General features: G+C 33.7%; 1 protein-coding gene across 1 annotated transcript; it reads right to left on the bottom strand.

The window, feature by feature from the left end:
* Positions 1-12,179: 12,179 nt before the first annotated feature.
* Positions 12,180-27,129, bottom strand: LOC128191356 (pneumococcal serine-rich repeat protein-like; the record flags this gene model as incomplete). Its single annotated transcript, XM_052863425.1, has 12 exons — positions 12,180-13,117; positions 13,794-13,844; positions 14,137-14,183; positions 15,162-15,289; positions 15,835-15,967; positions 16,118-16,134; positions 16,245-16,356; positions 16,591-16,754; positions 16,913-16,977; positions 17,071-17,174; positions 17,487-21,783; positions 26,962-27,129. Coding segments are annotated over 12 exons (5,298 nt in total), but the record flags the coding sequence as incomplete, so codon positions are not given.
* Between the last annotated feature and the right edge of the window lie 246 nt (positions 27,130-27,375).

The raw sequence follows: 27,375 nt of genomic DNA, 5'->3' as shown, positions 1-27,375 counted from the left end.
CACGTGACCTGCTTTTAGATCTTTAGAACGTATTTGTTCGGTGAATGACAGATCACGTGATTTAAATAACTAGACGGGACAGATTTTACTTTTTTAAGTCAAAATCATTGAAATAAACTCCTTGATTATACCCGTATTCAAGACATGCATTAAATTTTATTGAAGTATTGTAAAATGTCTAATTCATGACAAAATATGGATTAACTACTGCCTTTCTCGCGATTCGGTTTAAGCCTTTCATTATTAATCATATACATACCCGACCGTTTTTTTCTGCTTTAGGTGAGCTTGGAATAATATCAAAAATGTAGGCTTTAAGATTCCTGTATGGTTAACCACCTATAATATATGGTCATAAATAATGACAGACAGATATTCTTAAAAATTAGAATTTTTCCAAAATTCATTTTGAAAGCTGTAAAAGCTACAGAAGAAATGAAATAAAATTAGTATAGAGTCTTTAGATGCGGTTCATCTATATCCTTCTGACATATACTGATTTCTTCGTTAAAAATAGCATTTTATATGATCATATGCTACCTTTGAAATTGTATGTAAGCACCAAACGCTAATGAGATATAATTTGTTTTCTGATTCAATGCTACTGGTTCATCATAATCCAACAAAATCCAGATACCACGTATCATTACCTACATGCAATGGGACTAAATGACAAGATCCAAATGACATAAAAGCGTTCGCTATTTTAAGATCGGTTCTACGTCAAAAAGACATTCTATATTGAAGAAAAACTTGGAATGCTGCGACAGACTTCCTCATTAGTATATAGATCACATATGAATGGAACAGTCTATGCAAAGTAAGATGTATACATTTATGGAAAAGATCAGATATTATTATTTACATAAATGATCGATGCACGCAAATAAAAAAGTAGATAATTAAACGGCAAACAGCCATGTTAGCTAAATGAAGCAAGGCTGGTATGTGCGTCAGACCTGTTTGAGATGCAAAAATAAATGGACCCGAGGTAAAGGAATAAACTAATTGCAACTTTTATGTACCGGTAAATTCTATTTACGTTGCTTCAGTTCTACTGATACATTCATGTATCTTACTTAAACAAATTCAGATGTACATGTATCATTATGCAGTAACTAGGAAAGATAAAATTAGTTCATATTTTATTTTTGCAAATTCTTCCCTGAAGGAGACATCGATTTTACAAAACAAACCTAGTTATTAAATTTCATACTCTATAAGCTATTATATTGAAGTAAGGTTATTTCAAGGTTGCAAAGTAAACGCCTAGCATATCGTTTAGAATCTAACAATTTAGTGACACATTTTTTTGCAAAACGATCATTGTTGACTTTAAGTTGAAGTTCAAAACTCAAGTTAATTAATCTGAAAATATTGATATTTTTCGTAGAAACATTTTTTTTTATTTTTCTTTAATATTTGATGGACTTGATGTCGCCTTACATTTGTAAAGTAAAACAATTGCAAAACACCAATCCTTAAGAAATTTGTATTTAATTAAGGCATATTAATTACAAATGAAAAATATGACATTTGCTTTATTATTGCTTCACAGCACTCTAAAACAAAACTATTCGTTCTTGTCATTGTGCCAAAGTAGCTATTTATCTTTTTCTTAGTTAAAAAAAAAACCCCACATGCAATTGCGTAGATTGTTGCTTTAAAGTTTTCATAAACAATTTTTCTTATTTCATAATTCTTCCGTGACATATGAGATACTCACCTTAACAAAATGGTTTGAAAGGGGGAATAATTCCCGTAAGGAAAAAAAAACTTAATTGTAAATCGAATGTACATATTACTACCAGATTATAAATTCTGAATACATCTTGAATTAAAAGTTTTTGTCCCAAATGAATTAAATAATTAATAATGTTTAATAAACATAATCATTTGAATAAAATGAAATAAATCAAATACAAAATTGTTTCTCGATTTGGAATGATACCTGGTAGTTGTCCCATAAAATATTCTTACATGTATGTATTATTAAAGGCAAATTCATTTTTTTTTTCAGGTTTAATAAATTGACTTAATTAATTAATTAAAAGTTGTTACATACTCTCAAGGCAATAGCCTATCATATGACAAGAAACTAAAAAATAGACGGATGCAGAAAATGCCACATTGTCACTGAAATTATTATTTGTCAACGTGTATCTTGTTTCTCCATGTTCTTTATATTTATCTCTACTAATCTTTTGTAATTTGACTGCGGTATCTCTCTTACCACGGAAATTCTAATGTACACCCAAGCCATCTGCACGGATCCATAGGTTGGGTTTTGTCGATAAATCAAGAATGTCTTTTAATGCCGATAACTTATTACCATATTTCCTACATAAAACCATCATTTTATGTCAACAATATTTGTTCGACGGCCATAAATGTTTGAACTGTAATAGCAATTATAATCATAGCTGATATTTATCTTAAACTTTTCTGATCCATGTATAAAATTATCAAGGCAAATTTTTCTTATCAAGAAATCAAATATTTTGAATTTTGATTCAAGGACATGACATCAGAAATAATAAATATTCATTTAAATTTGTACGTCATTAGAATTTGCCCGTTTGTGGACATTTTAATATTTCTCGGCATTGTGATTAATGTTGTAAAACATGATGGTGCCAAAAAAATGTTAAAATGTCTTCACATTTCATGGTTGTTCTAAATGGTTATTTTATGCTAAAAAATAATTGTATCAATTGTATTTTAGTTTTTTCCCAATATATTTCAATACAGTTCGATCACCTGAGAAATAGACCACAGAGCATTTTACAATATCTTTATCTAAAACTTGCTTTTCAAAATGTTTTGCATGTTGCTTATCAATCTTATTTTCATGCTAATAAAAACTACATTTTATGGATATTGTATTCTTGTCTGAAAAAGCAAATTTAACGCTTGGTATCATTAAATGGGTGTCATCTCCTCTCTCAATTACAAACTTTTTCTTTTCAACGATATTAAGTGTCTAAACGCATATTAGATTGCGTATAAAATTTCGTTAATACCGTTATTCCAAGACAGTTATTACGTTAAATTGTCCGTCTCAAGCTCATTGCACCGTATTCAGTTCGGAATCTAAAGCAGCATTCTAATTTTTTTCCCTAGAGAATGCTCATTTTTGAAAGTTTATAAAACTTTACAAACCAGACTTCCTGTTGAAATGTAGACCAGGTTTTCAGTGTAGTTCTATAGAGAGCCGCAGATCGATCGGCGGTAGATTGAAATAGGATATTTTTTAATTACTCATTAAATGTTCAATGTATGTTTCTTCTTATATTATGCAATATCTCAGCGTGATTAAGATGTATAATTAATACAGTCGAATAATTCTCTTAAAAGTATGTTCCAGTATTTAACATAGTTGTATTTTACCGCTATGTCTGAAATGAAGAACTCGTTAAACTGCTGCACTGCGTCTTTTCTGTTTATTACATGTATAGTTTGGGACGCCGATTTACAAAAGGTGTGAAAAGAAAATACTTTTTATAATAGTGTCATGTTGTATATCTTAAATAAACTGGGTGGGTGTAAATACAAAATTTGTAATGTTGTAAATTTTGTATTTACACCCACCCAGTAAATTCAAAATTTACAACACGAAAATAGAATGCAACGAACAATTTCACTAGCACTAACGATATAAATGTTAAACTATAAAACATACTACATCAACATAACATTAATAATCAGTACCTACTAGACCTTTGCTTATAGAAAACTATCGTTAAAATTCTACCGTTTTAAATTTCAATTGCTATTTCATCGGAAAATTTCTCTTATAAAATATCAATCTCTCTATATTGATATAAATATTCAAATTTAGTAAGATAGGTGAATATGCACCTAATGATTGACTAAGCGCAGGTTGTCTTTAACAAATTCCAAATGGCAGCATGTCATGAAGTTAACCCCTTTGAGTAAATACGTCCCATACCTTCTTTCTGACAACACTTTGACAAAATAATTCTTAATTGCATCAATTACTGTTGAAATATGGTTTGAAGGGTAATCAGTTTTGTTATGCGGCACTCATGTAAGATCAGTTACAAAAATAATTTTAAGAGTAAGCTAATACCGGCAACTAACCACTCGTGTTACATATTTGGAAGATAATTCATTGAAGATGAATGAGAAGTATGCATTTCTATCATATCTGTTTGCAATCACCCCAGAATTCGCCTTTCGAATTTGTTGTTGTAATTATGTAACATTAGAGGAGAAACAAGTTAAGTGTGATGAGTAGTAGACAGTACCTTTTGTCGGGCAATTAGTGGTCAGAAATAAATCAAATTGCACAATAACTTCTCTATGATACAATCTCAATCTCTCGTCTTCGAGAGCAATTAGTCACGAGATCATTTCCTTACATGGGAAAAACAGAAAATTTTCAGTTCCGCTGAAATCCGATACATTGATTTAAATATTTCGGTTCCATGACGAATCTTCGCTATGATGGCCAAGGGAGAAGGCAATGTCGGTTGTCAATGCACAAAGAGATATGAATATTATGAAGACCTTGAAGTTTGAATCAGACGAATATTTGAATTATGAAATGCAATTGTAGATTATATGATATGATTTTCAAAGCAAACGTTTGCCTTTGGAGCTTTGTTGGAACATGGAGTTAACAAACCAAATTGCTACCTTGCACCTGAGCTAGAAGAATGAGAAGAAGAATTTTTGTATTATGGAGGGTGATTTTGGTTGTCTTTGATAATAATAATGATTATAATTTGGTCATTTTCAAACAACATTTTGTTCCCCTGCAAGGATAACTGCAGATTTAATTTGAAAAGAATCAAATATGCATGAAATTGGAAGTTTTGCAACACATCTTATTAAGATGTTCTAAAATTAACTTTATTTAAAAAAAAAATCTATATATTGACGGGTTTTTTGTTGTTTTTTTTTGTATGTATGTCAAATCACATAAAATATGTTTTCTCTTGACTGTGAACATAAAGTGTGTAAAATTATCAAAACAACCGTTGTATTTTGATCAGAATATCTGTTAGATGTACCCTACCTATTTTATCTAATGATCCCGAGAAGCGATTGTATTGGTTCATTTTCGCGTAGAAAAATTTTGAAAATCTTCATTCTTAATTTTGTTTTTTTAAAACTCATTTGAAAATTCTAATTTACTCGAAGAATGAGAAAAATATACACCTGGCTTTCATTTATCATCATATTAAAACGATTTTGTGAGTTTTAAATTTTATAAATTCCTTTATGAAGAATTGTTGGGCATTCTTATCCTTTAAAACTGGATTTGAATTCCGTTATTTATCTAGGTTTACATGAGCTACAACCGAAAGCAGAGAGAAGTCTTAATAATCCATACCTACAGCCTGGAAAGGTGACTCAAGAACAGATACATTTTTTTTCATTTACGTTTTATTTATTGTGTTAAAATTCTGTAAATCATAATAAATTAATTCTAGATTTAATAGAAAAGAAGTAGCAACTTCAGTCAATTTAAACGAATGCGAGATAGCACTATCGAAAGACAAATGGACAATAAAAACATATAACTCGGTTCTGCTTTGCTCGATACTAATTAAAATGAATATAAATTATCGGTACTACCATAACATATAATATCAATGTATGTGTAAAATGACCAATAGTGCAAGAATATATATATATATATATATATATATATATATATATATATATATATATATATATATATATATAATTGGGTTGTTTTATGTTTTGCATTTTGATTTTCAACTGGAGTCGTCGTTTAGTAATTGGTCTTTAATTTTTATATGCATATATTTTTAGCTATTAAATGTCTTTGAAATAAAATATTAGTTTTCTTTGACATTGTGTTTTTGTTTTCTTTGACTTGATATCTTTGTTTTCTTTGACATGGTAATTTCTTGACTCTTTCGCTAATGTTGTGACAAGAGTCATGGTGATTTAACTTCTTACGATGATTTTTTCCGATCAAAGTCATAAGATCTCAAATAAAAAATTAACTACAAAATTCATGAATATTGAATTCCACAGTTTAAGGAAGACAACCCTCATACCGCATTCTCCAATACAAACATGTTCAAATTTAAATATAGAGAATGAGAGAGAAAAAAGATAAGGTTTCCTGCAAACGCTGAAATTGTGGGACGCGTCGAATTATTTCCTGCATTATTTTGTTTGCTTTATTTCATTGCAGAGAAAGGGTTTTTCAAGTTGTTAGAAACATTTGTAGAAACTTAACAGCAACAGAAAAAAATTACCAGACAGTGATGCAGCTAAAATAGTTAACAGTGAGGCACCCTGAAAATAAATTAATTGTACCAGCTGTTGTTACCAACTGAGTTTTAATGGAAAACACAAAATATTAAATAAACCAGGAAGAAGGGCAACTCGACGATCATTAAAGGTTCGGCATTTTGTATATAAATTTTTGTGGTATTAATAATCACACACAATTTTTTTTTTGAAAAATGAGGAATTTTGTAAGAAAATACTTGGATTGAACAAATGCTCTCTATTTTGTAAGTTAAGCATGCAGATAAAATTGAAAGTAAAAGGTCTCGAAAAGTTAATTGAGTAAGTTATAAAGAAGAAATGCACATTAATATTTTGGGCATTCTAAGATTAAGTGAAATTCATTTTCAACTTCATTTAAAAGATAGCATAATCTATGACATAAACTCATGAGAGAAAAAATGCGTCAGAATGTATCAGAATTTTGTTTAGATATTTGTGCGCATTTCTTTCCTGGTCACAAAAATTACATTTGCTTAACTTCAGAGAAGACAAACATTGTTAACCAGTAGATCATAATATATATTTCACCATGATAGAGGAGAAAATAGTCTTTGGACGTAATTATTATATATTTGTAAAAAAATCTAATTTTATCTATGGCTAAAAAAATGAAAGAAAATTAAAGTTATATGACTGCACCATGTGCTGGCAAATCGTAATTTTCTTTTGTTGACTTCTAATAGACATGTATCTTCTTTTTATTTGATAAATCTATTAACAAATAAAAAAATACTGACCAAAAACTTTTTTAATGTCCTTTGAATAATAAGAAGAATATTTCATTTAATCTTAGAGTATTAAAAATTCCAGCATCAATAATACCTTAGTAATGTTTCTAAACAAAAATATTTTTTTTTAGAAATTCTGTTCTATACAGCCGTTAAACAGATATTCTATGACTTCATTTTCTAAAATAAGATTTCTTGACATTAAGCACTTTTTTATAATATGATACATGAGTTAGAATCATAAGTAAATTTATTGTAAAATTATATTAAATCAGGTTTAACAATTTCAGACGGTTCAATATTTCTATAAAATAAAATGCATATTTAAAAAAAAAACATCTCGGTAAGACAACCAGACCCTATCCTATGATTTCAGAATTCTGAGGATTGATTTTTGCATTTGATGTATTTTCATACAAATTAAAAACTTCTCAAGTAAAAGATGATTATACGTTTCCTTGAATAAAAATCCAAAGTCTACCATATGAACAGCAGCCTTTTCAAATATTTCCTAAAGTTATTTTTTGGTTAAATATTGTAAAATTTGGAAATTCTAAATAGGTGAAAGTATTCTAATCATAAAATACTTTTATCCACATTATTATTGACATAACACTTTAAAGGAAAACAAAACAAATTAAAACTGGATCAAAGCACAAATATGAATATATTAAAAAAAACCTCTTTCAAATTTTTAGTTGAATCTATTTATATTTGTATTTTAAAAAAAACCTTAATGTGAATTCTCATGCAATTTATTATCCTCATTAAAAATCACCGTTTGAAATTCGTCTTATTGTATGTAAAAATAGTGCATGGCGCAATATATGAAACAAAAATTAACATACATTGTAGAAGTCCAAGTAAAAATTTATTATTTGTGATTTGTTATTAATCAAACATATTTACATTTAATTCTTTCTATACTTTGACCTTTATACAAGTTTTAATGAGTGGACTCTTTTCCAATCCTTCTTGAACTTATTCAATTTACTATGTTTAAATCTACGAGTACAATAATACACCAATAATGTCTCTAAATGATAACTACCTTTTTAGTGTGTTGTTGTTCCTTACAGCCAAGAAAGGACATTGCTAAAAGAAAACACTAACAAAACAATCTCAAAGCACCAAAGTTTGTCTTTCAAATCTGTAATTGAATCTGTTTATATTTGAGTTTATTTGAATTTTTTTTCATTATAATTCTAAATGTATGGAAAAAATGGCATATGGTGCTTGTACAATATATGTTTTTGTCCATAACTTAACATGCATTGTATAAGTCCAAGTAAAATTAATGATTTTTTACTAATCAATGTATCTGTACCTTCACATGCTTAAATCCAAATAAGGGGTATAAAAAGTATTTCCTTGCTTACCAATCCTTCTTGCATTTTTTCGATAAAATCATGTTTAAATCTACAAGTACAATAATACATCCCATTCAATATTGTCTATCAATGAAAATTACATGTACTTTTTTTTTTTAGAATTCCGTTGTTCATTACATCTTCTTTTTTTTTCAAAAAATTACTTGACATAAAAAAAAATCCGTCTTACTTATATTACACAAATGTTTCCTAATATGTAAATAGTACCATTTTCTGGAATGAAAGGCTATCATATGAACAGCAACTTGTAAATTTATTGGCAAGAGTTGTCGGATCTTTCTGAAGACAAGACTTGCAAAGGAAAAAAAGATCAAAGCACATAATGAAAATTCAACTTTTTCTTAAAAATTTTGAGTTGAAACTGTCTATATTTAAGGTTATTCATATTATTAATACATTAAAAATAACAAATTTAAACAATGTTTAAACAGCCGATTGAAACTTACATGGGAAAAAGTTTCACGTGAATGTTCCAGGTAGGACCAAAACTTTAATATGTATAATACAGTTTGAATGAGTATCTACTTTTAGTGACTGATAGACTGTGTATCCTTGGTGAATATAGATTATTTCTACTGTTTGCAAAAAAAAAAAACAAACAACAAATTGTAAAACTATATCCAACAATATGGGGTTAAACTTGTTCAAGAGACTACTACATGAAGTATCAAACAAAAACAAGATAGACACTTATGATAAACTATTCTTTTTTTTTTTGTTAACAAAATATGCAACTCTTTTTTTATAATTTATTTCCTTTTCAAAGAAACAGAAAAAACAGACATTCAATCACACACACACACACACACACACACACACACACACACACACACACACACACTTATGAATAAACACCGAAATGTATTATTTTGTGGTTATTTGCCGACATGGGGAAAAAAATTAAGTATAGACCAAAAAAAAAAAAAAGAAGAAAAAAAAAAAATATTCATGATACAGTGTAATAAAAATAAGTCAGATATCAGCAGCCAACTATTCCATAAGTTTTCAAAATATTGTAATTTACAAAATATTGTTATTCACATGTAACTCTTAATATATGTTTGATAAAAATATTATGTGTAAACAATATACTTTTGAGAAATTTACAAAAAGGTTAAATTTTTTGATTTTTTTTTAAGGTTGTGTGAAGAATAAATGCAGTATAGTTTATATTAGCCGTAGAAAACCAACAAGAATTTCTTTATTTAATTACTGTCTTCAGATTTTCTTAAATAATAACCTAACATGATGTATTTTGGTGCATAGTTTAATAGATTATGTTTAATAGATTCTGTTTTTTTGTATTTTTTGAAGGTTTTGTGAAGAATAAATGCAATATTGTTTATATTTGCTGTAGAAAATCAACAAGAATTTCTTTATTTAAATACTGTCTTCAGATTTTCTTAAATAATAACCTAACATGATGTATTTTTGTGCATAGTTTAATAGATTATGTTTAATAGATTCTGTTTTTTTTGTATTTTTTGAAGGTTTTGTGAAGAATAAATGCAATATTGTTTATATTTGCTGTAGAAAATCAACAAGAATTTCTTTATTTAAATACTGTCTTCAGATTTTCTTAAATAATAACCTAACATGGTGTATTTTGGTGCATAGTTTAATATATTATGTTTAATAGATTATGTTTTTTGAATTTTTTGAAGGTTGTGTGAAGAATAAATGCAATATTGTTTATATTTGCTGTAGAAAATCAACAAGAATTTCTTTTATTTAATTACTGTCTTCAGATTTTCTTATATAATAACCTAACATGATGTATTTTGGTGCAAAGTTTAATAGATTATGAGATCATACTTCATTGTGTTAAAATTTGGCTGTTGAATTTTTGGATCGTGTGATTTGAAGCTCACTGTATGAAAACCAATATGCCAAGGTATATATTTTGGCCTTTTTAGTAAGTTTATAGTGGTTTTAAGTGGTCACATAAAAAAAGGTTTTGTTTGACAAAAATTTCTAAAAGGCTTGGTCAGCCTTAAGATGGCATGGGACACATGTCGATATTAATGCTGAAATAATAAAGGTACTTTACAATCGAAATATTTTACAAAATTTAACCAAAAATTCAGTTTTTAATTTTTTTGGGAAAGATAAGTTATAAAAGCCCCAACAGGATTCGAACTCAGATGTAACACTCTAATCCATTGCGCTACGCTGTTAGATAACTGATTTGGGAAAGAAAAAAACTTTTAAATTATTATTGATTTTATTGTTTATTTCGATAGGAAGTAGGTGTCCCATATCACCTTAAAGCGTTTTAATTTTTTGTTAACTACGATAGAGTTATTTCTCTTTTTACATTTACGTTCTTTTAAATGTGTCATGGAATAATTTTCAAATTATTCAATTATTGCAGCTTTGAAGGTCGGGATGCTATACACATGTGTAATTTGGTGTGAGCGATTTTGAAGAGATGTGTTACGGAGAATCAACGTACATGTACAATGTTGATCTTAGAAAATATAAATAGTAACTTTCAATTTTTATCTATACATGCAGTACAATATTTTAAGTTCTTTTGCTTTCATCGTATTTTTTTATGATTTCTGATGTAAACATACATGCCACTGATATACATGTAAAATAAGAAAAGTGTACTTTAATAAGAACGCCGCGTACTACTTTATTTTATATATTTGCTTTGTTTCAAGTGTCATATTTCTGCTACACTTACTATTTTCAGACACTCTAGGAAAATGAAAAAAAGAAACAAAATTAAGTTCTTGCAAAAATGGTTAATCTTACCTCTTTATTGCTTTTTACCGTACATGTCCAAATTATGAAGACTCTCATGTCGATCAAATAATTGGATTTTTTAAAGGGACTTGGACTGGGTTTGGGCTCAAAATTTTAAGTTTTATTTCTCCATTTTTAATGTTTTGAGTGGATAATATGGCATTTCTAATGCTTTGTAAAAATTTGAAAAACAGATATTAAGTTATTAGCAAGATACAGAGTTTCTTTGTTTTGTAAACAAAGCTCGAATATTGTCATTGTTTACATATGTGTTTTATTAGTATAAGTTTCAATCAAATGTTGCTTCTTCTATTGATGATATATTTTATAAACACATTGAATAGGTTTCGGTCTTTATTGGATTTGATTTCTCGACCGTATTTGACCACCTCATAATTCTCAAAGAATGATTTCTTATTCCATAGTGTTTACTGAAAGTCCCATTTTCGTGTAAATAGAATGCTCGATAGGTTGTTAAGACAATGTTTTTTTAATGCGATTGCATTTATTTAACTGATAAAATGACTAAAGTTAACACTATCCAGCCATATTTTGTTATAACCAGCACTAATTCTTCTTGATTAAATTTTAATTAAAAACAACGTCATGTCAATCACTCACAAAACACCTATCCATTCAATACGCATCTTTCAAATTGAATGAAGCCCGATGAACAAAATGTTATTTTGTAAAGTAAATAAAGGGAAGTTAGATTTTTGTTAATTCAGAATGATTAATCGACTTACTGGACTTCGATCCTTTACTTTATCTTCAGCTGCTGTCAGACATATCTACCGCATTTAATTGATAGCTGTGTAAATCGAAATGGTTTGCATTGAGGGACTATGACAATGATTAAACTGTTGAGAATACATGTATCCTACTACTGACTTTTCGTTTTACTTTGTCCATGGAATATATAGTATGTACATGTATAGCCACGTTGTTGAACCGTTTGCTGAAGATAAAATTTTTAAACAAAAAACAAAAGGAATAAAATTATACGTGCATATTTTATAATTTTTAATGATATAAATTAACTATAAAACATATAAAAATATAAATTGAGAAAATCGATGTACAGTATATGAATATATATAACAATCAAACAGGATTGCACGCCAACATGGGATAAATATAAATGCCTGCTTACGTATACATTGGGTATAAAAGAGCCATTGTCGATGAACATATTTGAAGTCACCTTTGAACACCATTTGATTACATTTTAGCATATAAACAAATCATTATAATATTGGAAAACAAAAAGGGCCAACAGCCCTTATCAACGCACTATCTAACAACAATGATCACTTATACTAAGTACTGCATTGAAACATGGTATAAAATTATAAATACGCATAGCACACACTCAATCCCGGCTTCGTAAATAAGCAGCCAAATTGAGAACTAGGGGTTCATTAAAACCCTTATATCAATCTTGTAGAAGACTATATAACTGGCCAATATGGTCGTGTGTTAAAGCATACACCCCGATCTCTGAATAAGTCCCCGGCAGGGAATGGAATGTCATTGGAAGACATACGGATAACGCTTTAAACATACAGTATAAGGTGAAACCACAATATGTAACTTCTGTGATGATTTTGATTTTCATTACACGTCGTATGATGTTCTAGGAATGTTGAAGACGATTTCATGGCTGAAACTGGCCCCCATTGTGCAATCATTACCACACATGTATTCATCATGACGTCATTTTGATTATGAATGGTTTGAACGTAGATCTCGCTCGCGTCGAAACACTTATACTATGGTTACAGAATAAAATCAAACATTAACTCATAAATAAGTAGGAAAAACATTCCATTGGCAGACTTTGAGATCCGTTGATGAGTCCGAGTATCATATATTCTCTTCCCATTCATTCGGAGACGCACTCTGATATAATTCAATGCACTTGCATTCGTTTTACGTGTCACTCTGAAATAGAATAAAACCAAATATACAGAAACTCAAAAAGATTTCAAATTCTTTATTCGACTATATAAGAATTCATTTTACAAAACAAAGTTACAATTCATACGAACTTCGAAATTTTACTCAATAGATTTATTCAGTTATGAATAGTATTTATCCAAGATTATTTGCTTTGGTCTTTAGTATGCGTACGGAAAGGGTATTAAAGATTTGGTTTATGCTTTTGATTTAGGTCTCGACAAATTAAACTGTTTATCCTTATCCCTTCTACGTTCATATTAGGATAGATTCTTTACTTTTTATATGACAGAGAATGACAAACGCACTTTCACTTTCAGTACCAAACACGCGGTGTACTGATTTAACCTCAGTTCCTGTTGAAAAGATAGCTGAATATGGCATGTATTTTTTTTTTTTATACATATGAGCATGGAGTCATTCTTTCTTTTCTTTTAATATCGCTTCAGACTCGTGTTGATTTTATCACAAATTGATGTCATTTTTTATTTCAAAGTCACGATTACTCTATTATAAAATTGTACTGACATTTTCTACCTTTCGTGGCAAAACATATCAAATATTTCGTAGGAGAGGACTCAGGAGTGAAGTACTTTTTTTTAAATTGTTGAAGATTTACAACATTGACCGTAAAGTAGGTAAGTTAAATGAAATGGCTCACCACAAAAACAGGATGCGGGGATCTATACATCTGAGGGCGTGGCATTCGATACTGTAATAAAGAAATTGAGCAATAGTCAGAAACCACAGCTGTGTACATTTTGTTCATGAATCATTTTTAAAAATGATTAATACAAATCCATGTACAACCTTGAAGATAGAAGAATTACGTTTGTATTCGTACAGATCATTTACTTAAAATTCATATTATGTTGGATTTTTTCCTCTATTTATTTCTCATTTATTTTTAAAGTTGATACATGTGTATACAGACCATACACCGAAAACACATACAATATTTGATTTTATTTCATATCAAAAAACAATGTGTATCTTATATTTACCTCGTCCCATTGTTCAAAACCAGCTGTTACATTCCAAGGTGCATTTCCTAAAGGAAAAAAAAATGGGATTTTATCGATATAAAAGTTAACTAACTTTTATCATTTTTGGTATATCAAAAAAATACTGTTGTGCATAAAAATGTGCATTAAAGACTTTTAAAATATTCTGGAGCGTTTTATTTTATTCAAGGTGTTTCCCCTGACTGATAGCACTGAATTCGTTTCCATTGATGTAAACTTTAACTACTTGGTAAATTTCAATGCTTCAGTGAATTTCAATTAAAGCAGGGAGGTAATTGACATTCAGGGCGTATCCGTGAAGTACCCGAACATGATGAAATCTATCATAATGGATTCATGACAGAAATATTAGCTAGCTCTGACGGAATGGAGAAGCTATTGAAAGAGAAACGCCCCAGGCTGGACAAACAGTTGGAAATTGAAGAGCTACCATTAAGCGTGACGGCGTAAATATAACAACAAAAGGGGATGTCACATTGGGCGACGGTTGATGAATTTTATCTCAATGCTTACCAACATTTAATGCTGGACTGACCGGCTTGAAATATGTGTCATGCTTAACGAATACTCTGTTTGTGTATTCTGTGACTTGTTTACATACAAACATCATAAGAACAGAAGGGACTGCTGTCACCCACAAAATTTCATTTTTTTTAAAATCCTTATTTAAATGTTTTTTGTTTTGTTTTGTTTTGTTTTTTAATAAAACACGCAATTGTTTTTGTTAGTTAATCATCAGTGGAAATGACAATGAAGTTGCTCTCATAAACTAACCTAAAGTACTGTTTTGAGACAAGTAAGTTGCAAAATAAGTAAACAGTTATTATGAAAGTCGAAACTCAATAATAAATTAAATCACAATTACCCCCATTCCAAAGAGTTATCTTTTTCTACTTATTTGCATCACATTATCGATATGGATAATTAAGTTCACCTGGTAGAAAATGACTTCTTAGAAATCCACACCTTAGAAATAGTTTTGCATAAAGATAACATCTGCTTACCTGCAAAAGCTTTTTCTGTGGGTAGAACCTCTAATTCCATATTATCTGGCATGAAATAATGATGTTTATAAAACCCGTGGTTGTCGTATTTGTACGGCAGAGAGAGATGGGGGTAGTTTCTGGCATCCCTGGAAAGAAAATATTCTTACATAAATATACCTAGTTAAGAAATACATGTACATATTGAATAGATAATACTTCTTTTTATCGTTCTGTAATAAAACAAATGGTGACCTCGAAGTAGAAATTGTATATCTAGCAGAAATATTGCAGCTAGTTGATATCAAACCTCACTTATATCATTTACCTCATAAGTATCAATCATGTACAAGTACTAGTAGTTGAAATTAAACACCTATATGATATACACCGATAATTCAAATCGACATTGAACACCATGTTTATATCATACATATAGTAATTAGTATCATTAATATGGGATAGTTGCTGTAAAAGTAATCTCTATCATTCACATTGCTGATTTCGTATGTCAGATTGTATAGAGCAGAGCAACATTTATTTCTAATTTAGAACAGACAAACTACATGTATGAAATCATCACAATTCATGTAAGAGAGAGAGAGAGAGAGAGAGAGAGAGAGAGAGAGAGAGAGAGAGAGAGAGAGAGATATGAACATTTATCCATATACAAATAATACAAATATTGCCTTACCAGTCATCTTCCTCTCTCAGTCGTTTGCTCTTCTTGTTCTTCCTCATCAGTATACAGATCAGGGCGATGATAAAGGCTAGCACGAAGAAGACGGGGATACCAATAGCCAGGCCGAGGATCAGCGAAAAGTTGTCTGTCAAAATATATATGGTCGGGTTTTACAGATAATCACGTGACCAACAATTCCTTCATCATTAACCAATTTTATCCACATGTACAGGTAAACTGACACTCGGAGATATATTTTTGAATTTAGAGTATAACTGACATAAAATAAACTTACCGTTTTTGACAACGGGTCTGGAAAATAAAAAAAAAAACCAAATCAATAAGAAAGTTATAGTGGAATTCGGAATAGCTTTGTTTAAATGATGTACTTTAAGATGATGCAATTCGAGACCACATCTTACTTGCATGCGGGTACTCCTGAGGACCCAATCACACAGACAGTGTCTGCGGAGCAACTGACAAGAGACGTGTAAATCTGGCAATTGTCGGCCGGGGTATCCTTATCCAAGACAACTACAGAAAGTAAAAAATCAAATTTTCTAGTAATGAATATGTAACAAAATTCAATAAGTATCTATATGTACATGTACCTACAATTCAATCAATAATTATATGTTATAAAACTTCAAACAAATATTATATCTATGCACAACCTTTGAGTATCTCTAAATAAAATTCATGTTCTTGATAAAACTTTATATAAACTTAATGACAATAGATCATAATCATAAAAAAATATATCTTTACTTTCAGATGTCTCCGCCTGAATGACTCCTGACTTGACGGATGTGGCATTACCGTCAATGCTGACAGTTTCTGTCCCCTGGACAAGGTCCCGGACGGCGTCAATGACCTCTCCCTTCACATCACTCTCAGTGGACAGTGTGTAATTGACGAGCACGCTACCCTGTCTTTAAAACAAACAAACGACTTTCGAATCATCTACATAAGGAAAGATGAAATCTCTTAAGAGTTCTCGAGTTCTTATGCCAAGGTTAAATGTTTTCGAAAAATTTCTATTTCGTTTTGATAGTGATATGGAAGTTCCTTTTGTTAAATAATACTATACCTCATTGACAGAACAGTGACGGAACGAAATGCGTTTCCAAGTTTCCTTCTGTAATAAGCTTCAAGCTGAAAGGCACAACATTAATGTTGTTAGTGCTATTAATAGTAACATATATATTAATAGTAACATAATTGTTTACAAAGGGGTTATCAGCTTACCGACTGCTTTATTTTTCCTTTGAATTCGATATACTCTTGGGTAGTTTCATTGGTTAAATCGACAGTCGTCTGAGTGTCGAGTTCTAACTGCATACTAATGATATCTGCAACAATATTAGAATACTTATGAATAAAGAATTTTGATCAATAAATATCGATTAAGACATTCCTTTTAATTATAAAATAATGAAAAGTTCTGTGGTCAATCTATGTTGTTTAAAATGAGACATTCAGACAAAATATTCAATCATTCATAAGCTTAGCTTGCATGGATGAAACATTTTTTATCGATTCCTATTCGAGTGCCTTACATTATATGATATAAAACAGATCTAACTGTTTGAACAATATACTAGTATCTAAAGCAAACAATTATTTCAAATTTGTCTAAGAGACCATAAAAAGAACTTAATTACCGGCAGGTGCCTGTGTGGAGGCAGCCTGTGTACTTGCTGAGGAGGCAGCCTGTGTACTCTGTGTGGTTGCAGCTTGTGTACTCTCTGTGGAGGCAGCTTGAGTACTGCCTGTAGAGACAGCCTGTGTATTCTCTGTGGTAGCAGCTTGTGTACTCTCTGCGGTTGCAGCTTGTGTACTCTCTGCGGTTGCAGCCTGTGTACTCTCTGTGGTTGCAGCTTGTGTACTCTCTGTGGAGGCAGCTTGAGTACTGCCTGTAGAGGCAGCCTGTGAACTCTCTGTGGAGGCAGCCTGTGTACTGTCTGTGGTTGCAGCTTGTGTGCTATCAGTGGAGGCAGCCTGTGTACTGTCTGTGGTAGCAGTCTGTGTACTCTCTGTGGAGGCAGCTTGTGTACTCTCTGCGGTTGCAGCTTGTGTACTCTCTGTGGTAGCAGCTTGTGTACTCTCTGTGGAGGCTCCCTGTGTACTCTCTGTGGAGGCAGCCTGTGTACTCTGTGTGGTTGCAGCTTGTGTACTCTCTGTGGAGGCAGCTTGTGTACTCTCTGCAGTTGCAGCTTGTGTACTCTCTGTGGAAGCAGCTTGTGTACTCTCCGTGGAGGCAGCCTGTGTACTCTCCGTGGAGGCAGCCTGTGTACTCTGTGTGGTTGCAGCTTGTGTGCTCTCTGTGGAGGCAGCTTGTGTACTCTCTGCGGTTGCAGCTTGTGTACTCTCTGTGGTAGCAGCTTGTGTACTCTCTGTGGAGGCAGCTTGTGTACTCTCTGTGGTAGCAGCTTGTGTACTCTCTGTGGAGGCTCCCTGTGTACTCTCTGTGGAGGCAGCCTGTGTACTCTGTGTGGTTGCAGCTTGTGTACTCTCTGTGGAGGCAGCTTGTATACTCTCTGTGGAGGCAGCCTGTGTACTCTCTGCGGTTGCAGCTTGTGTACTCTCTGTTGAGGCAGCCTGTGTACTCTGTGTGGAGGCAGCCTGTGTACTCTCCGTCGAGGCAGCTTGTGTACTCTCTGTAGAGGCAGCTTGTGTACTATGTGTGGTTGCAGCTTGTGTACTGTCTGTAGAGGCAGCTTGTGAACTCTCTGTTGGGACAGTCTGTGTACTGTCTGTGGTTGCAGCTTGTGTGCTACCAGTGGAAGCAGCTTGTGTACTCTCTGTGGAAGCAGCTTGTGTACTCTCTGTGGAGGCAGCTTGTGTACTCTCTGCGGTTGCAGCTAATGTACTCTCTGTGGAGGCAGCCTGTGTACTCTGTGTGGAGGCAGCCTGTGTACTGTCTGTGGTTGCAGCTTGTGTACTCTCTGTGGAGGCAGCTTGTGTACTCTCTGCGGTTGCAGCTTGTGTACTATCTGTGGTAGCAGCTTGTGTACTCTCTGTGGAGGCTCCCTGTGTACTTTCTGTTGAGGCAGCCTGTGTACTCTGTGTGGTTGCAGCTTGTGTACTCTCTGCGGTTGCAGCTTGTGTACTCTCTGTGGAAGCAGCTTGTGTACTATCAGTGGAGGCAGCCTGTGTACTCTCTGTGGAGGCAGACTGTGTACTCTGTGTGGTTGCAGCTTGTGTGCTCTCTGTGGAGGCAGCTTGTGTACTCTCTGCGGTTGCAGCTTGTGTACTCTCTGTGGAAGCAGCTTGTGTACTATCAGTGGAGGCAGCCTGTGTATTCTCTGTGGTAGCAGCTTGTGTACTATCTGTTGAGGCTGCCTTTGTGCTCTCTGTGGAGGCAGCTTGTGAACTTTGTGTGGTTGCAGCTTGTGTACTGTCTGTGGAGGCAGCCTGTGAACTCTCTGTGGTAGCAGCTTGTGTACTATCTGTAGAGGCAGCCTGTGTACTCTCTGTGGAGGCAGCTTGTGTATTCTCTGTGGTAGCAGCTTGTGTACTCTCTGTGGAAGCTCCCTGTGTACTCTCTGTGGTTGCAGCTTGTGTTATCTCTGTTGAGGCAGCCTGGGTACTCTCTGTGGAGGCAGCTTGTGTACTCGCTGTGGAGGCAGTCTGTGTACTCTCTGTGGTTGCAGCTTGTGTGCTATCAGTGGAGGCAGCCTGTGTACTCTCTGTGGTTGCAGCTTGTGATCTATCAGTGGAGGTAGCTTGTGTACTATCTGCGGTTGCAGCTTGTGTACTCTCTGTGGTAGCAGCTTGCGTACTCTCTGTGGAGGCAGCCTGTGTACTGTCTGTGGATGCAGCTTGTGAACTCTCTGTGGAGGCAGTCTGTGTACTCTCTGCAGTTGCAGCTTGTGTACTTTCTGTGGTAGCAGCTTGTGTACTATCAGTGGAGGCAGACTGTGTACTCTCCGTGGAGGCTCCCTGTGTACTCGCTGTGGTTGAAGCCTGTGTACTCTCTGTGGAGGCAGCTTGTGTACTCTCTGTGGAGGCGGTCTGTGTATTCTCTGTTGTCGCAGCCTGTGTACTCTCCGTGGAGGCAGCTTGTGTACTCTCTGTGGAGGCAGCCTGTGTACTCTGTGTAGTTGCAGCTTGTGTACTCTCTGTGGAGGCAGCCTGTGTACTCTCTGTGGTAGCAGCTTGTGTACTCTCTGTGGAGGCAGCTTGTGTACTCTCTGTGGAGGCAGCTTGTGAACTCTCTGTTGAGGCGGTCTGTGTATTGTCTGTTGTCGCAGCCTGTGAACTGTCTGTGGAGGCAGCTTGTGTAATATCTGTGGTTGCAGCCTGTGTACTCTCTGTGGTTGCAGCTTGCGTACTATCAGATGAGGCAGTCTGTGTACTCTCTTGGGAAGCAGCCTGTGTACTCAGCGTGGTCGCTGCTTGTGTACTATCTGTGCTAGCAGCTTGTGTACTTTCTGTTGAGGCAGCCTGTGTACTCTGTGTGGTTGCAGCTTGTGTACTATCAGTGGAGACAGCCATGGTTGTAGAAACTTGTGTATTATCAGTGGAAGCAGTCTGTGTTGTTTCTGTGGAGGCAGCCTGTGTACTCTCTGTGGAGGCAGCCTGTGTACTCTCTGTGGAGGCAGCCTGTGTACTCTCTGTGGAGGCAGCCTGTGAACTTTCTGTGGATGCAGCTTGGGTAGTCTCTATAGTAGCAACTTGTGTACTCTCTGTTGAGGCAGCCTGAGTACTCTCTGAAGAGGCAGCCTGTGTACTCTCTGTGGAGGCAGCTTGTGTACTTTCTGTTGAGGCAGCCTGTGTACTCTCTGTGGAGGCAGCTTGTGTACTTTCTGTTGAGGCAGCCTGAGTACTCTCTGTGGATGCGGCTTTTGTACTCTCTGTTGAGGCAGACTGTGTACTCTCTGTGGAGGCAGCTTGTGTACTTTCTGTTGAGGTAGCCTGTGAACTCTCTGTTGTTGCAGCTTGTGCACTCTCTGTGGAAGCAGCCTGTGTGCTATCTGTGGTAGCTGCTTGTGTACTCATTGTGGAGGCAGCTTGTGTACTTTCTGTGGTGGCAGCCTGTGTACTTACTGTGATAGAAGCTTGTGTACTCTCTGTGGAAGCAGCCTGTGAACTATCTGTGGACACAGCTTGTGTATTCTCTGTGGAGGAAGCCTGTGTACTATCTGTGGAGGCAGCCTGTGTACTCGCTGTGGAGCCAGCCTGTGTACTCTCTGTGGAGGCAGCCTGTGTACTCTCTGTGGAGGCAGCCTGTGTACTATCAGTGGAGGCAGCTTGTGTACTCTCTGTGGAGGCAGCTTGTGTGCTCTCTGTGGAGGCAGCCTGTGTACTATCAGTGGAGGCAGTTTGTGTACTCTCTGTGGAGGCAGCCTGTGTACTATCAGTGGAGGCAGCCTGTGTACTCGCTGTGGAGCCAGCCTGTGTACTCTCTGTGGAGGCAGCCTGTGTACTCTCTGTGGAGGCAGCCTGTGTACTATCAGTGGAGGCAGCTTGTGTACTCTCTGTGGAGGCAGCTTGTGTGCTCTCTGTGGAGGCAGCCTGTGTACTATCAGTGGAGGCAGTTTGTGTACTCTCTGTGGAGGCAGCCTGTGTACTATCAGTGGAGGCAGCCTGTGTACTCGCTGTGGAGCCAGCCTGTGTACTCTCTGTGGAGGCAGCCTGTGTACTCTCTGTGGAGGCAGCCTGTGTACTATCAGTGGAGGCAGCTTGTGTACTCTCTGTGGAGGCAGCTTGTGTGCTCTCTGTGGAGGCAGCCTGTGTACTATCAGTGGAGGCAGCCTGTGTACTCTCTGTGGAGCCAGCCTGTGTACTCTCTGTGGAGGCAGCCATGGCTGTAGAAACTTGTGTACTGTCAGTGGAAGCAGTCTGTGTTGTCGCTGTGATGGCCGCCTGTGTACTGTCTGTGGTAGAAGCCGTGTTAAGATGAAACATCAGGCACATCAAAGTAAAAACAGGTATTAACTTGGTCAGCAGTATCATCTGAAAAAAAAGAAACATGCAATTTATGAAGAAAAAAATATTTTAAAACAAGATATTTCTATAATTTATTGTTTACATATGTTCATTGAAAGTCAGAAGTGTGTGTATATAATTTTTTACTTTTTAGTATTTTAACTATAAAATAAAGATCCTACGGTATTATCATGTGTTTACAGATTTCATACTAGTACAGTGATTAATGATAGAAATAGTGTGTGCATGAGTCGTATCGTTGCTCTTTTATATACATGTATAGGTTGCCATTGAGGGCAGTAAAGAACATTCCTACCGATCCTTTCCATTGATTACCTCTTAAACAGAGCGATTCAATATATCGTTAAAAAAAGGGGTCAGGTTTTTTTTAACTCGGTGATTTGCCATATTAGGAGGCTTGTTAACACCTGTTACAAATTATGAAAAAATAATCACTAGCACCCGATTCAAAAGATCTCTCATTTAGTCATTCATATCTTTTTTACCCAGTCAAACTTTTTTTTATGAGTGACATTAAATTCTATGATTCCATTTCGATTTATTTTTATTGCCGTAATCGTTTTAAAAAAATATGAAGGTATGTAAATATAGCAGCAAACACTGTAGTCTTTCAACATTTAGGGATGTAGGGTGGGGTTCCTCAACCAAAATTGTTGAACTAAAAATCATCGGAGAGGGCTCCATTGTCGCAGTAAGGATCACAGGGTTGTGAATTTAACTGAATGGCACCAACCATTTGGTCCATTGCGGACCTTGTGAATTGGCCTTTTTAGGTTTAAATAATACGGTCACTTACGCACAGATCGGGTTATTGGACCGTGTCTGTGTCGGACACTGACCTACTATCGCGGTACCCTGAACAGTAGAGGGCGTAACCCCGGGGGCTTTGTGGAATTACCGGCATAATAGTCTTATCCAGTGATTATTTGACATTGTGAAAATCATTCAATAATAGTTGTAGAAACAGTGGCAGTAAGAATTTCATTAATTCACTCGTTGAACAAGAGTATTGTATTCACTATTGTGTAGTCATTTAGTAGTATAGTAGTATAGTAGTAGTAGTAGTAGTAGTAGTAGTAGTAGTAGTAGTAGTAGTAGTTGTGGGTGATTTAGAAATGTAATAATATAGTTTTCATTATTGGTAGTATTTATTTGATTTTTTTTTATTTTAAGTACATGTAGTAGCATTGTCATTTTCATCAGTATACAGGAGTAATGCGATTATTAAAATACAGTAGGTTTATAGTAGAAGTAGTACATATGTACTACGTGTGGTACTAGTATATTCATCGTGCGAATCGAAACAAAACACATCGCGTATTGTACAGCCGAAAAATAATTATCATCTTAACTTTTTTTAATCTACAAATATTGATATATTAAAAAATAAGCATTGATTTTTCCCTCCTGTATTTCTCACCGAAATACTGTCTAATAATTTTCAAAATGATATTTATTTGAATAATTGTTTCGAAGTTTATTTGATATAGCTTTTATACATTCCCTCCTCTTTCTTAATCAATAAAATTAGAAATTTATCATTGATGAAATCAAACTAAAAACATAAAAAAAAAAACAAAAAAAACTTACCTTATTAATTTAAAACTTTCACAAAAATCGAAATATTGAACTCCAATTCTGCAGCAGCCACTCGAAAATTATGCGATCATATTAAAATCCCAGACAGAACAGAGATCACTGGCGCACGTTCCTGAAAGATGTTGTTATTGATGCCTGGTGCTGATTGCAGGCTGGGTCTGACATGCGTGGTTGGGTGGGAGAGAAATATGTGCCTCCTTAAACTGAATGTCCTTTTTAGTGTATAGCCGAGTTGACACAATAGCCAGTCCCACTGCGCTCCTGTTTAATTCAAAGTCTGTGAACTTTAAATCCAACTGAACCCATTAAGATACGTAACTACCCTCTGAATGAGTGAAAAAATGCAGGCGTGACTCTCGTAAATTCTGATCGGAAAGTACGCCCAGTCGGGTCAAAACTTGAGTTTTTGGAAATTTATTATTTACATATATACGACTTTCAAGTCGTTAATCGCCAAAACAAAAACATCTTTAAAAAACAAGCAACAGAAAAAATATAACAATCGAACAAGTGCTTTATGGCTTTTTAATCCACATAAAAAAAGGGAAAGGCTTCAAACATTCTTCGAATGATTACACACACAAATAAATTTGATATGGTTTTGATTTTTTTTTTTTACCTTACACGTTGTGAGAATTAGATTAAATTGTTGTTGTTTTAGACTCAGGATGTAGGCGTATTTCATGCGTTACCGGTATTCTAACTCACCTGGGTTTTTTTTCAAAATTTCTAAATTAATGTAATAATTTCAAATTCTTAAATATATATTAAATCCTGTTCAATTTGTTATATAAAATTCCTTGTTCGTTTTCACACAAAAATCCATTTTGTGTTTTTCAGAAAATTGATTCATAATTTTGCAATAGCACAAATATAATGTTCATAAGGGCATCACTGTATACCAGACATAAAAAGGGGATAATGGGGACAAGCATACAGTTTTCGATTAATCTAAACAATCCTATAGACTGTACATATATACACAACGGTTATCAATTTGACGCGTTCTTAACGCTGCGCTATGGTATGTTTGTAAAGATTTTTAAAATTCGGGAAAATAATGACCGTCCGCGATGGGAAATACTGAGATTTAAGTTGAACCTAAGTTCAGAGTCTTTTGAAACATGTCCAGCAGTGACAGATAGTTTTTTTTTTTCAATTTAAATTCATCGAAATTTAACAAGATCTCATGGCAAAATTCAAGTGTCTAATAAAGCTGACCATTTTATGACTGTCATGTTATTTTTCGTCGTTTTGGGTTATTTAAGTAATTTATTCATATAATTTATATCATTAAAAAAGGATTACGGCATACAAAATATTGCTGCGTCAATGCATATTATTATCATCAAAAAGAAATTTTTGCGTTACACCCCTATATGAGTCTGTTTTTACAGAATTATCACAGTCTATCGGTTTAGCAGAAGCCGTTTTGCTTGAATGAGCTAGATCTTTTGAAAATCAAATGTGCTATTTTTAGGGCGTATATATAAGGACCAGGCTGTTCTGAAATGATTTCATAACTGTATTGGGAGAAACCGGGTGTGCACGGTTCAAGTAAAGAAAGTGGCTCACGAAACCGCTCTCTCAGACGCCACCTTTTGAACTCTTTCAAGTTTTATTATACGCCTTTAGATTAATAAATCTACCTTAACAAATTGCATACAATATAATGAAAAAATAAATATTCCGATACAAGTACTCGTATATTGGGTTACGGAGTGTATGTTTATAAATGTCTTAAACTTTTCCAAAAAACAAAAAACAAAACCCAAAACGTATTTTATTATTAGTTCTTCGTTTGGGGAGGGGGGGGGTCTCTCTGATTTCATATCTTAATTAAGATTACATTAAAACAATATGAGAATATGAAAAATAAATCGAAAAAGACAAATTATTGCAATAAGCCCAGATTAGTTTGAAAGGCCATAGGGTGATTTTGTAACTTTTCTTTATTTATTAAAAATATAAGAGATCTTACTTTTATTTCCTTAAGACTAGAACACGTTTCGGAAAGGGGGGGGGGTAAATTTCTCTCTTATTTCATCTTTGGTTAAGATTTATACATTTAAACAATGTGAGAATATGTAAAATAAATCGACAAAGACAAATTAAGACAATGCGCCTTGGTTAGTTTGAAATGATGATATTTTGTAACTTTTCTACATTGATTAAAATAAGGTTTTACATAGATTCCCTAGGCTAAGACACATTTCGACATTTTATCACAAACTTGTTTATGTCATGATTTCGTTATACTTTTAACAGCGGATACATAACGAACATTTTTATGGTCTATCTTAAAGTTCGTTTCCTAAAGTTTGAATTTCACTAGTATCCGTAAAATTTTGGAAAATGTACCCGCAATCGTTGACATCAATTTATGATCTATAATCTAAGGAATTGTCCAAACCTAGAGTATCCTAATGGAAAAAACCCCTAAAAAGCTGAAACACTGCAAAATTATTTTTTTCACTGGCATAATTATATATGTTTTGAAGACTGAAGTAGAATCGCTTCAAATTTTATTTTGCCTTTTAAAAATCCATCGTTTACTCATGTTAAGAATTCAAACTCACTGGATATTTTAGCGGCGGATTTGAAGGGCGGAGGGAGCCGTCTTCCTAATTGTACATGTATATTACAAGCTTAATATGAAATAATTCTTGTAATGAGCACCGTGTAAATAATATTTTTGTGTTTTTTCTTTATATTAATGTTTTTTGATTCTGATAATCATTTTCTTGAAGGTTGTATGAGACACCAATCAATATCAATTAAGTACAAAAAAATCAAAATACTTTCATAGTTTTAGAATTTTCAAATCTTACAATACATGTAATTGACCGAAAAAAGGGTTTTACAATTTTTTAGGAAATGTAAAATTAATATTATTAAAGCCCCAGCGTGATTCGAACTCATGACTTACAGATTCGTAGTTAACACTCTAACCCATTTCGCTTCGCTGTAAGTTTAAAACAAGTTTGGAAGAATTTTTTTTTTAAATTATGCGTGTATTAATTTGTTTATTTCGATCGGATATACGTCACAATATGGAGGTGTACAACCCTAAGGTGGTATGGGACACTTCCATGTTGTGACTTGCTGTTTCCTGAAATAAACAATAAAATGAAGAGTAGTTATATAAGTAGTTTTCCCCCATTATTGTTAACTAACAGTGTACATAACGAAGTGGGTTAGAGGGTTTGCTACGAATCTGTAGGTCATGAGTTCGAATCCCACTGAAGGTTTTACAATTTTTACCTCCCCAAATACTTTTAAAAGCTATTTTGGATAAATGTTGTAAAATTTGAAAATTCTAAACCGGTGAAAATATTTTGATTAAAATGTACTTTACTCTACTTTAATATCGACAGATGTCCCATACCACCTAAATTGAAACACGATCAACATTTGTATATCGCATAAATCGAAAATAAAAATTATCATGTTAGGAAACATCTATAAAAAATCGTTCTAGCAATCTTTTTTTAAAGGACTATATATGATAAGGGCCTAAAATGGCCCCCTAAAATGAACATCATCATTTTACTATCATTCTTTGTTTTCTTAGTACAATTATGTATGTGATGTGTTTACATAATATTCATTTTGGTTCAAGTGCCCACAATTTAGAAATATGACATTGTAAAGACAACCTTTTCCCGCCATTTTTGCATTTTTAGCGTAAAACAGCTTGTTTTCAAGCAGTTTTTCCTTCCGAAAACATAGAGCGCATTCTTGAACAAATAAAATATTTTAATCAGAGATGTATCTAGCCAAGACTAATAAGTAACAAAAAAATTTTCCTTGTTCAAGCATGCGCTCTATATTTCCCATTCGTAAATAGATAAGAAAAATGTCGATTTTTGGCTAATTTTGATTGAATTATAGAAATGGCGTCACTTCTGACGTCATATACTGCCAGTGAGTGCAAAGAAATCAAATAAATAGATGAAAAATATATTTTATATCAACTCTTCTAAAAAATTAGTTATC

The sequence above is a fragment of the Crassostrea angulata genome, chromosome 7, assembly GCF_025612915.1.
Source record: "Crassostrea angulata isolate pt1a10 chromosome 7, ASM2561291v2, whole genome shotgun sequence".
NCBI lineage: Eukaryota > Metazoa > Mollusca > Bivalvia > Ostreida > Ostreidae > Magallana > Magallana angulata.
This window is presented reverse-complemented; position numbering and strand designations above follow the sequence as displayed.